This window comes from Bombina bombina, chromosome 2, assembly GCF_027579735.1.
Source record: "Bombina bombina isolate aBomBom1 chromosome 2, aBomBom1.pri, whole genome shotgun sequence".
Lineage (NCBI taxonomy): Eukaryota > Metazoa > Chordata > Amphibia > Anura > Bombinatoridae > Bombina > Bombina bombina.
In genome coordinates, this window is record NC_069500.1 from 831252525 (window position 1) to 831265377 (window position 12853).

At 37.2% G+C, this 12853-nt stretch overlaps 2 protein-coding genes across 3 annotated transcripts in view; one reads left to right on the forward strand and one right to left on the reverse strand.

Moving 5' to 3' along the window:
* The window catches only part of TJP3 (tight junction protein 3), a 111919-nt gene extending 103501 nt beyond the window's left edge, over positions 1 to 8418 (forward strand). For both annotated transcript variants that reach the window (XM_053703130.1, XM_053703129.1), the window contains exons 19-21: positions 346 to 780; positions 3473 to 3522; positions 8098 to 8418. In XM_053703130.1, the coding sequence (XP_053559105.1) occupies positions 346 to 780; positions 3473 to 3522; positions 8098 to 8203 (591 nt within the window). In that variant the 3' untranslated portion in view covers positions 8204 to 8418. The remainder of the gene's footprint in view (positions 1 to 345; positions 781 to 3472; positions 3523 to 8097) is intronic.
* Positions 8419 to 8993: 575 nt separating this feature from the next.
* APBA3 (amyloid beta precursor protein binding family A member 3) overlaps positions 8994 to 12853 on the reverse strand; it is a 70836-nt gene continuing 66976 nt past the window's right edge. The window contains exon 11 of the mRNA XM_053703131.1: positions 8994 to 10782. Coding sequence (XP_053559106.1) covers positions 10711 to 10782 — 72 coding nt within the window. The 3' untranslated portion in view covers positions 8994 to 10710. The remainder of the gene's footprint in view (positions 10783 to 12853) is intronic.

Sequence of the window (12853 nt, forward strand, 5' to 3'; positions counted from 1 at the left end):
GACAAATGTTATCTATTAATGTGAAAACTGTAGCCCTCCCAGTTCACATTACACATCTGGAATTCACGAAATAAAATTGCTCCTTTTAAAGAAATGTAGATTAATTGGTAAGGAGAAAAAAGACCATGCAGCACTGTAACTGTGTCCAGAAGTGTAGGAGGATAAAATATGAAAAATAACACTGCAAGTAATAGTACCAGCCTATGTATCATGTTTATTATGATTGGTCGTTTGATGTGTGTAACTGCTGCTGACCAATAATATTGAATTAATCAAACTTTTTTTTTAATAAAGGATAAATAGGAACGCTTTCAATATTTTGATTGTTAATTCTATTGCCTGCAGATAGAGAATGCAACTGCAGATCCTCTGGACCTCCTGGATGACCCTACACCCGCTGTTACTGACTACTTGAGCTGCGACAGCCGTGCTAATAGTGACTACGAGGAGACGGATGCTGAAGGAGCAGCCTACACAGATAATGAGTTGGAGGAGGAGTTCAGGGAACCTGCTCTAGCCAGATCCTCTGAACCAGTTCAGGACCACTCATTCCCATATTACAGAGACAACTCACCAGAAGAAACGTCTACTTTCTACAGACACCAGTCGCCTCCTGAACCGTCATTTTACTATAGAAGCCAGTCGCCATCTGAACCCAACTCTGAGTACAGAGAATGTTCTCCTGAAACTGCCTCATACCACAGAACACAGTCGCCTACTGAATCATACTCCCCATTTAGAAACCAGTCGCCAGTTGAGGACAGAAATAGAGTGCCAAAGGTGAATGCAGACTCTAGCAAGGGTCTATCAAAGATCTAGAATGTTATTGTCAATATAAGGGTTTTCTCCATAAATCTTCACGCACTTTAAAAGATCAGAATGGAACCCTGTTACCTTTCATAGAATGCTTCCAAAAAGACCATGATAACTTAATTTGCGAGTCAGGTGTGTCCAAATCCAGTTCTTGATGCCTGCAGAATTTTGTACTATTTCCACTTGGGCACAAGTGAAGTGAACCAAATCACAGGGACTTTCCACCCAAAATGTAAATGCACTTCATCATATTTGCCTTACACTTCTATCACCAAAAGTGCTTCTATTAATTGTTATTACTAGCTATGTCCGATGCTTTAGCATTTTAAACATCATGTTTGCTTAGAGAACCGATTTTGGCTTCTATCATTTGTCACTAAGCATATGCCATTTAAAATGCTGGTGCACAAAGCATATGCATAGTCAAAACTCTACATTTTCATTTTAAATACATTTTTGCTATATACTTCCATAACCAAAAATGCTTCTAGTAAAAGTTATTACTGTTTTCAGAAGCATACGCACATATGCTGTAAGTGCACCATGCACCAGAATTCAAACAGCAGTGCAGGCATGGTTTTTGTATCCTGATCCTCTAGTCACATGTAGCATATGCACGTATCCCACTGAAACAACTTTTACTAAAACCTGTTTCGCTAATGAAAGTATATTACAAAAATGCTTCTATTTACAATTAAAATGCAGCCATGCATGATGCACATTTCAATTTTGACCTTTGTATCCCTTTAAACAGTGATAACTTTTACTAGAAGCATAATTCACTTTTGCTCAAGAAGAAAAATCTGTTTTTGCGCATCTGTGATGTCCAAGAAAGAGATCTGAACAACCCTGTTCTGGTATAATACTTTTTTTCTGCCTGCACATAATACAATAACCTGACACCCTTGTGTGTTCCTACTATTTTTTTAAAAAATATAATTCACTAAAATTTACTTTATGCAAGTGACAAAACCATAAATAATGTTTAAAATAAGGGTTGTCAAATTTATGAGCCAGCAAGGACATTGAAGAGATTTTTAGCAGCCAAAGGTATTTGCATATGTTGAATAATTAATTAGAAGCCAGAGGATTTATTTAAAAAGTCTTGGTGGGGAAAAAGAATTGAATGTCTACTTAAAATTATACTACTTTGGCCAAGAGGCTCAGATGTCTAAGAGAGTGCACAAAAGAGAGGGGGGAGAGTGCACAAAAGAGATGAGGAGAGAGAGCACAAAAGAGAGGGAGGGGAGAGAGCGCAAAAGAGAGGGAGGAGAGACACAGCAAAAGAGAGGGAGGAGAGACACAGCAAAAGAGAGGGGGGAGAGAGACGGCAAAAGAGAGAGGGAAAGAGACAGCAAAAGAGAGAGGGGGGAGAGCACAAAAGAGAGGGGGGGAGAGTGCGCAAAAGAGAGGGGGGAGAGTGCGCAAAAGAGAGGGGGGGGGGAGTGCGCAAAAGAGAGGGGGGAGAGTGCGCAAAAGAGAGGGGGGAGAGTGCGCAAAAGAGAGGGGGGAGAGTGCGCAAAAGAGAGGGGGGAGAGTGCGCAAAAGAGAGGAGGGAGAGAGATAGCAAAAGAGAGGGAGAAAGACAGCAAAATAGAGGAGGGAGAGAGACAGCAAAAGAGAGGGGGAGAGAGACAGCAAAAGAGAGGGGGAAGAGTGCGCCAAAGAGATGGGGGAGAGAGCGCCAAAGAGAGGGGGAGAGAGCACAAAAGAGAGGGGGGATAGAGAGAGAGCAAGGGGTGAGACCGCTGTACTGCAAAAAATGGCCCGTGTACACGGGCTTTAGGACTAGTATATCTATAAATAGACAACCCAAGGTATTGTCTAGGCCCATTTTGGTATATTTTATGCCTCCATTTCACCGCCAAATGCGATCATATATGTAAAAAAAAAAGTTAACTTTTTCACAAACTTTGGGTTCCTCACTGAAATTATTTACAAACAACTTGTGTAATCATGGCGCAAATTATTGTAAAAGCGTCTTTGGGATCCCCTTTGTTCAGAAATAACAGACACATATGGCTTTGCCATTGCTTTTTGGTAATTAGAAGGCCGTTAATTGCAGCTGTGCACCACACTTTTATTATTCGCAGCAGGGAAGGGGTTAATCAGGCAGCTTGTAAAGTTAATTTTAGCTTCAGTGTAGAGATTACCCTCCCACCTGACACCCCCCACCCCCTTTTAAATTATTATCTAATATTAAAGGGACAGTCTAGTCAAAATTAAACGTTCATGGATCAGATAGGGCATGAAATTTTAAACAACTTTCCAATTTACTTTTATCATCAAATTTGCTTTGTTCTCTTGGTATTCTTTGATGAAAGCTAAACCTAGGTAGACTCATATGCCCCCTCAAATCTGAGTGCATTTTGACAGTTTTGTATAGCTAGACAGTGCTAGCTCATATGTGCCATAGAGATAACATTGTGCTCACTCCCATGACGTATATAAGTCAGCACTGATTGGCTAAAATGTAAGTCTGTAAAAAGAACTGAGCATAGGCTCAGCTACAAGGTAATCACAGAGGTAAAAAGTATATTAATTGTGTTGGTTATGCAAAACTGGGTGAATGGATAATAAAGGGATTATCCATCTTTTTAAACAATAACAATTCTGGAGTAGACTGTCCTTTCAACGTTACTAATGTTTCTTTTTATAGGCCATGACGACACAGCCTCGTGGTCAATGGAATCCTGAATCCAGCAACAGGTACAATTAAATAAATGCCAGACGTACATTATCCTTTCCTATTTTCTGCTTGTGTTGTATGCAAATATAGAGCATCACCATTACCTCCCAACATTTGCGGCTAGGTATTAGAGGCTCAGGAGGTTGAGAAGTGCTGTACCTGTTTTGTGGGGCAGGACTGTGTTAGGAGGGGATAGGATTGTGATCATGTCTGGGTGGGGCTAAGAGACATTCTGTAAATAGGGACATATGGCTATCACGGAAGGAAAGAGCTGAGAATTGGGGGTTATACTTCTCAAATAAAGACAGTTGGGAGGTCTGCATCACAGGATATTACTCCTCATACAAATTTTCACAAGGCTCATGCCTTATATTTTAGATAGACATGTGCTTTTCACTTAGTTCCGAATCGAAATTCAGATGAATTCGCCAAATTCAGAGATTCGAATCTTGGAATTACCCTAGCAATGAAACTAAACTAATCCGAATGCATTTGTAACGAATAAATCCAAATTAGTTTGATGGCCATGGACTAATCACAATTCAGTATAAAAATTTAATTTAGTGAGATAGAACAGTGGAATAATTCTGTTTGTGTAACTTGGAACCATCTGAATCAACATAAAACATACTGAATTTACAAATCGAATCCGAAATGAATACATCCAAATTTATTTGAATCCGAAACTAATACATTCAAATGTATCCAAATTCGAATCGATCCAAAACGAAATTCGAAAAAATCTGAAATGAACCGAAACAAATTTTTCCCGCTGTGCACATGTCTAATTTTACATTAAAAAAATTATACAGTCTATGATGATATATTTTTTCTGCGTTTAGAAAATATTGAAATTAATAGAATCTGCTATGTCAGCTATATAGTTGAAGAGCTTTAAGCTTGTATTAAACTTTAAAAAAAAAAAATGATGTAAGAAAGTGAGGATGCAGTATTACTAAATTATAATTTATCTGTGTAGTATTTAATAGTAAATCTTATCTTTTCACTATATATATGTCACCTACTGCATAGCTTATAGCAATAGAAGAAGCCTAGATACTATATAAGCAAATGGACAAGAAAAGCTATTGAGTGCCAGTTTAAAGGGACATAATACTCATATGCTAAATCACTTGAAACTGATGCAGTATAACTATAAAAAGCTGACAGGAAAATATCACCTGAGCATCTCTATGTAAAAAAGGAAGATATTTTACCTCACAATCTCCTCAGCCCAGCAGAGTACGTTCTGTGTAAAAAGTTATACTTCACCTGCTCCCAGCTGCAGGTAAAAATAAAAAAAAAATGAAGAAATGAACAGCAGCCAATCAGCATCAGCAGTGCTGAGGTCATGAACTCTTACTGTGATCTCATGAGATTTGACTTAACTCTCATGAGATTTCATAGTAAGCTTCCTTTACCTGATTGGTGAAATATGAGAGTTCACGAGGCTCATCCTTTCAGCTGTCCCAGGACAGACACACTAAAATGCTGCTTAGAAATCCTTTACAATGGGAGGTGGCTACTGAGGAACTTTTGAGGTAAAATATCTTTCTTTTTTACATAGAGATGTTTAGGTGATATTTTCTAGTCAGCTTTTTACAGCTATGCTGCAGCACTTTAAAGTGTTTAAACATTTGGGTATTATGGCCCTTTAATAAAAACAAATGTTTTTTTTTTTTTACAGTAAGTAATTTTAAGAGATGATACGATTTACTTCTGTCATCAAATTTACTTCATTTGCTTGGTCTCCTTTGCTAAAAAAGCCATACATAGGTAGGGTAATGAGCAGCAATGCACTATAGTGAGCTAGTCATGTGAAAAAGAAAGTACAGGTGGCCCTCGTTTTACAACGGTTCAATTTACACTGTTTCAGAATAACAACCTTTTTTTCCAGTCATGTGACTGCTATTGAAAAGCATTGAGAAGCAGTGCATTTATTAAAATAGCCAGTAGATGGAGCTGTCCGCTTGTGTTGCAGCCAAGCAAGCTGAAATTAATCAGTTTAACCAGACCTGAGCTATCGAGCAGATTTAAAAGGAACAAGATCTTCCTGTCTATAAATCAGTCCAGATTGGAATGCATAGAAAGAACTGTTTGCAGAAAAATGCAAGTGAAATCTGTGTTGTGTGATTATTTTATTAGGTTTATAATGATGTTTAGCAAATTGTTTTTTTTTCATTTAACTTAGTTTAATTATATATTCTGTGTTGTGTGATTATTTTATTAGGTTTATAATGCTGTTTAGCATTTAAAGTCTTCATTTTAAAGCCTTAAAAATAATGTATTAGGTGTTACTTATGACAATTTTGAGAGGGGCCTGGAACCTATCTCCCTCACTTCCCATTGACTTACATTATAAACTGGGTTTCAATTTACAACGGTTTCGATTTACAACCATTCCTTCTGGAACCTAACCCCGGCGTAAACTGAGGGCTATCTGTATACACCTTCTTTGAATTCTGTGGTTTTACGTATCAGGACATATCATCTGGTCCTTACCAGGTCTTAAAATTAGGTAAATACAACCTCAGATGAACAACAACACATGACATATTGCTCCGTGACGTAATTTATTTATCAAAAATGGAGAAGCCATGTGTGAAAAACTTAGTACATCTAATGATTCAATAGCTTGTAGAACCACCTTTAGCAGCAATAACTTGAAGTAATCATTTTCTGCATGACTTTCACATCGTTGTGGAGGAATTTTGGCCCATTCTTCTTTACAACGTTGCTTCAGTTCATTGAGGTTTGTGCACATTCGTTTATGCACATCTGTCTTAATGTCCTGCCACAGCATTTCAATTGGGTTGAGGTCTGGACTTTGACTGGGCCATTGCAACACCTTGATTCTTTTCTTTTTTAGCCGTTTGTTGAAGAGTTGCTGATGTGCTTGGGATCGTTGTCCTGTTGCATGACCCAATTTCTGCCAAGCTTTAGCTGTCGGACAGATGGCCTCACATTTAACTCTAGAATACTTTGGTATACAGAGGAGTTCATGGTCGACTCAATGACTGCAAGGTGCCCAGGTCCTGTGGCTGCAAAACCAAATCATCACCCCTCCACCACCGACAGTTGATATGAAGTGTTTGTGCTGATATGCTGTGTTTGGTTTTTGCCAAATGTGGAACTGTGCATTATGGCCAAACATCTCCACTTTGGTCTCGTCTGTCCAAAGAACATTGTTCCAGAAGTCTTGTGGTTTGTTCAGAAGCACCTTTGCAAACCTAAGCCGTGCTGTCATGTTCTTTTTAGAGAGAAGAGGCATTCTCCTGGCAACCCTTCCATACAAACCATACCTGTTCAGTCTTTTTCTAATTGTACTGTCATGAACTTTAACATGCTGAGGCCTGTAGAGTCTGAGATGTAACTATTGTGTTTTTTTATTTATTTGAGCATTGCATGGTCTGACCTTGGGGTGAATTTGCTGGGACATCCACTTCTGGGAAGATTGGCAACTGTCTTGAATGTTTTTCACTTGTGAATAATCTTTCTCACTGTAGAATGATGGACTTTAAATCGTTTGGAAATGGCCTTATAACCCTTCCCAGATTGATGGGTAGCAACAATTGCTTCTCTAAGATCTTTGCTGATGTCCTCCTTCCTTGGCTTTGTGTTAACACCTGAATGTTACAGACCAGCTGTCTTTTATAGAGGTGGTCACATTAGCTGCGGATGATCAGTTAATCAAGGTAATTTAATTAGCAGCACCTGGCTACTACTTAGCCTCTTAATTCCTACCGAAGCAGTAAGGGTGTACACATGGCTTCTCCATTATGGCTTTATTTTTGTTAAATAAATCATGACACAGTGTAATGGGTCATGTGTTGTTGTTCATCTGAGGTTGTATTTACCTCATTTTAAGACCGGCTAAGGACCAGATGATTGTTATTATGTCCTGATACGTAAAACCATAGAACTCCAAGGGTGCACTTTTTTTTTCACATGACTGTAGGTGGTGATTGGTGGCTATACACGCATGCCTCTTGCCATTGACTCACCAGATGTTTTCAGCAAGGTCCTAGTAGAGCATTGCATAGTTACAATAAAACATTCTATCACTAAATATTTTCTTTTTGCGCTTTTAACTTTAAAAAATGTTTTAATATTGAAGCATCCAGTGATCGTTTCCAGTAGTTACACACAACAGGCTTAATGCTGCTTTTGAGCCCTTGTAAGACAGGCTCGCTCATCAGAACGCTGAGTTAGTAAAGATAAAGCACCCTGGGTGATTGACAGGCCTTCCACTGTCCTCTAACCATTCGCTGCAATTAAGGGCACACAGATTCCCAAGTTAGGAGCTATGAATGTACATCAGCCCCAAAATATGCTTTTTAGCTATTTTTTTTACCACACATCTTATCACATCGGTAACATAGAACCATTTATTCTTATTCTAGCTCTGTGTCTACCCCATACATTTAGAGTTGAATGAATTTCTTTTAGGAGATTGTTTCATGTATATGCTTCTGATTTGCTCATCGATAACCTAACATAAAGCAAAAATCCTGGATTCTCTAACATACTTCTGAAGTATGTAAGTCTAGAAATGATTTAGGAAGCACCTCTTTAATATATCTGTTTCCCTGCAGTCGGAATTATGAACATGAAGCTCTGCGCAGGAAGTTTAACCGTGCGAGGAGTTCCAGTTCAGAGGATGACAATTACAGTTGGGGCGGCCCTGCTACAGATCTCTAAATCCATCCATCACACACTTCCAATATACCTTCTACATCTCAGGGAAGATTTACCCATAGGTTCCACAAAAAAATCATCTTAAGAGTTATCTGAATACAAACGCCACTTGGAACAAACAATGACGATTATCTTTTTTTTATGTATAAAAGTGCACATTTATTTACTTGTTTTTTTGTTTTTTTTACAATATCTAATAAACAATATTTTATCATTTATTGTTCTGCTTGAGACTCAAAGCGGTTTTGTCTCTGAGATTTTATTACACAGAATATGCATACAAAATTTATAGTAATGCATGTGTGGGTTGTGCGTTTATAAACTTGTGCGTATCAAACTGTGGCCCACAATGTGCAGAAACCAGGAAAAGAATGTTTCTCATTGCCAATTAGGAACTCACAACAGCTAATAAGGCATTTTTCTGATTGGGTTTTACAAAAATCAAGCTGCCAGAATTTAAAGCAAACTAAATCTCAAATCCCTTTGGTCTATTTTTTTGATAATTAAGATGTTAAAAGTGTACAAGGACACATTAAAGAGACCGTAAAGACCAAATTAAACTTAAATGAATTAAATACAGCATTACATTTTAAACAAATTTCCAGTTTCAATTTCACTTTGTTCTCTTTGTAAATTGTATTAAAGATTAATCCTAGGTGAGCTTAGGAGCGTGCACAAATCTTTAGCCATCTGGCAGTAAGTGTGTGCAACAATGTTCTACATAGTTATAAACAACAAATTATACAAAAAAAGAACAAGCAAATTTGAGAATAGAAGTCAATTGGAAAGTTGATTAAAGTTGTCTGATCTCTTTGAATCATTAGTTTTATTTTGACTTTACTGTTACTTTAAGGGCTTGACTAATAGATAATGAACCAAAAAGTGAATAGTATATTTCAGTGATAATATAATTAAACTTTTTAAACATTACACCCCACTACCATACAGTAAATCAGTAAACTCCCAGCTATAAGCATCCAGAGTCCTTCCATCACCCTATGCTGTAAAATGAAAAAACACTGAAATGTAAATAGATATTTACAAATAGATTAGCACAGAAATACAGTGAAAGAGTTAAAGGTATATTGTATTAAAAAAATACATTCTATCATGCCTATGAAAGAACAGCGTTTTTCACGTCATGTTTTTGCCTGGAAAGAATTGAAGTAATAGTATTTGACATTTAATTTGAAGCTAATACTGCAGTATTTCTGTTGTACTTCCTACTGGACAACTGCCTGTTTTACTGGTGGACAGAGAACTTACTCAGGACATGAACGTGTTTTTAAAAAAAATAATAAAAATAAAAGCATTCAAAATGCCCTTTTTATGCTTCAGATGGCCATAACAAACAAATAAAAAAACTAGACGTTCTAATTTGTTAGAGCATGTGATTTTAGCAAGGGCATTAAGTACATAATTAAAGTACTGCATGTTAGCCCCAGAGTACTGCTGAACCTAAGCAGAAACTGCTGCTGACCCAATCAGCCGGGGTAGGTGCACAACCTAGCTGTGCAGCTACTGCTGCTGATTGGGTGACTGGTAGATTCTGTTCAGGACCAGCAATACTTTAACTATGTGTTTAATCTCTTTGTGGGGTTGAACACACAGCGCATAGCAAGTGTTAAAATTAAATTCTCGAAACAAATCAGAGTATCTGTTTTTCTTTCATTTTGATGACACTTGGTTAACAATATCCCTTTAATTGCAACATGTATACAGTTTTGTTATAATTATCAACATTTTATGTAGCTTTATTACTTTTTCACTGGTCTTTACTAACATAGGATTGAGACGTGGCGTGTTCTTGGCAAAGTGAAAGAAACGCTTAAGTGTGCTGAAAGGATTTCCAACTCTGATTATGGGATAACTAGCAGCTAGCCATTTGATTTGAAAAAAAAAAAAAAATAGATTGTAAACATTCAGCTTTGTCAGATTATAGAAACTGAAACATGCATAAATTAAGCTAATTGTTTTAAGAGTGTTTGCAATGTACTTGTGTATATTTGTTAAAAACACTGCAGATTAGACTTCTTGTGTCACTTAGTTCATACCTTCACGTATTTCCTTACAATATTGTAGTATTGTATGTCACCCCATCACCTACCCACAACTGTGCTATTCTCTGACATTGAGACCCTCTTCAACAATACTGATAAAATATATATAGCTTTTCCTTTTCATCTCTGCTGGGCCAGTGCACATTGAAACACAGTACTGCCATAAAATGTATAATTTCTTATTGCACTTTTCCCTTGCCACGTACACCATGTTACATCATCTGGTGAAGTCTTTGTATAATCCCTAGCACCCTCTGCCCCCCATATGCTCCCCAAGTTAACACCACAAAGGCACAAAAAAAAAAAGTAGTTATTAAACATACAAAGGCACTCTGTGCGGGTTTTGTGTATGGATAGATATACACAGTAGGACACATGCACACATCTTCCTGAGAACCCACACAAGGTGGGACCAGTATAGTCTCTTTTGAAGATGAGCAAGAGATTTCCTCAGAGGTAAAGAGGGGTTTCCTGTCCAGTTAACAGTCTGTAAGTAGAGGCTGGCATGGTCTTTATATGCACCTAAAAGGCAGAAACACAGATTAGGAGACAAATATTGCCAAATATAAGATATGCAACAACACACACATGAAGTACATAACATACTGTAGGAGACTTAACCAAGAGCCTGGTTCTCAAAAACACGCAAGCATAGAGACAAATCATCAGCTTATTTAAAGGGACACTAAACCCAAATTGTTTCCATGATTTTAATCAACTTTCTAGTTTACTCCTATTATCAATTTTGCTTCGTTCTTTTGCTATCTTTATTTAAAAAGCAAGAATGTAAGCTTAGGAGCTGGCCCATTTTTGTTTCAGCTCCTGAGTTGCGCTTGCTGATTGGTGGCTAAATGTACCCACCAATCAGCAAGCGCTATCCAGGGTGCTCAACCAAAAATGGGCTGGCTCCTTAGCTTAGATTCCTGCTTTTTCAATTAAAGATAGCAAGAGAATGAAGAAAAATTGATAATAGGAATAAATTAGAAAGTTGCTTAAAATTGCATGCTCTGTGAATTGTGATTTTTTTTTAGTATCCCTTTAACTGAGCATTATATTGTAAAGTAAGTGTTTCTCCTTAAAATAAACAGTAAAGTCAAAATTAAACGTATTATTCAGAAAGAGTATGTAATTTCAAATAACTTTCCAATTTAGTTCTATTATCTAATTTGCTTCATTCTTCTAGTATTCTTTGTTGAAAAGCATACCTAGGTGGGCTCAGGAGAAGCAGTGCACTGCTGGGAGCTAGCTTCTGATTGGTGGCTATGTTATTGGCTCATCAGATGTGTTCAGCTAGCTCCCAGTAGCACATTGATGCTCCTGAGCCTACTTACAAACGAGAACAAAGACATTTTGATAATAGAAGTACATTTGAAAGTTTATTTTTAATTTTTATATATATATATATATATATATATATATATATATATATATATATATATATATTTATATATATATATTTAAAATGTAATTAGTGTATGGAACCCTCCTTCGTTTAGTATCCCTTTAATGGACTATTATATTGTTTCGGGAGAGTTTAGAATATCGCATGCGCGTTCAGTTTCCCCATTAAAGTCAATGGAGAAAAAAAAAAAAACCAAAATCCCACTCTCGCGCAAACACGATTGCATATTCTCATTTGCGCTAACCCAACATGAAAACATGACTTTTTCTCATTCCAATAGTCTTCAAATAACGGAATATGTTCTATTTATTCATAAATAAATATTTCTACATATAGCAGATGTTTTTTGGCAAAATATATATCTATATAAGAATACATATTTAGAAATACAAAGAACATATTGTGCTATGTGCAGAACATTGGAATGTCAAATATTTACAGTAAATACATAGTTAAAAACTTTGTTAAATATAAATATTGCATGAACATAATTTCTTTTGCAAGATGTACCAAGTCCACGGATTTATCCTAACTTGTGGGATATTGTCCTTCCTGACAGGAAGTAGCAAAGAGAGCACCACAGCAGAGCTGTCTATATAGCTCCCCCCTTAACTCCACCCCCAGTCATTCTCTTTGCTGCCTCTAAGCAGGAAGGGTAAAGAGAAGAGGTGTTAAACTGTTAGTTTTATTTTATCTTCAATCAAGTATTTGTTATTTTTAAATGGTACCGGTGTTGTACTATTTACTCTCAGGCAGGACATAGATGAAGATTTCTGCCTGGAGGATGATCTTAACATGTGTAAATAAGGTCCACTGCTGTTCCCACATGAGCTGAGGAGTACAGGAAAACTTCAGTGTGAGGAACGGTTTCTTGCTATACAGCAATGAGGTATGTTCAGTCATATTTTCTGCAGAGACTGTGTTAACTCAGAAAGGCTGACAGTGTCCCCATTAGGGGAAGGGTAAGCAGTAATCCTAGTGTTATCAGGTTTTTACTAGCTTGCATAAAGGGTTAATTTTTTGTGGGCACTCAGTTTGTTATGTGAATTTGGGACAAACGTTTTTGTGTCTGGGAGTAACGTTTTCTGTTTTATGGGACATTTGCTTGAGGGTTCTTTGGGGTTGTTTATAACCCACATGGCTTTCAGGCAGGGTTTGTTAGTTTTGCAACATCAAGTGAGGTGGGCGGGG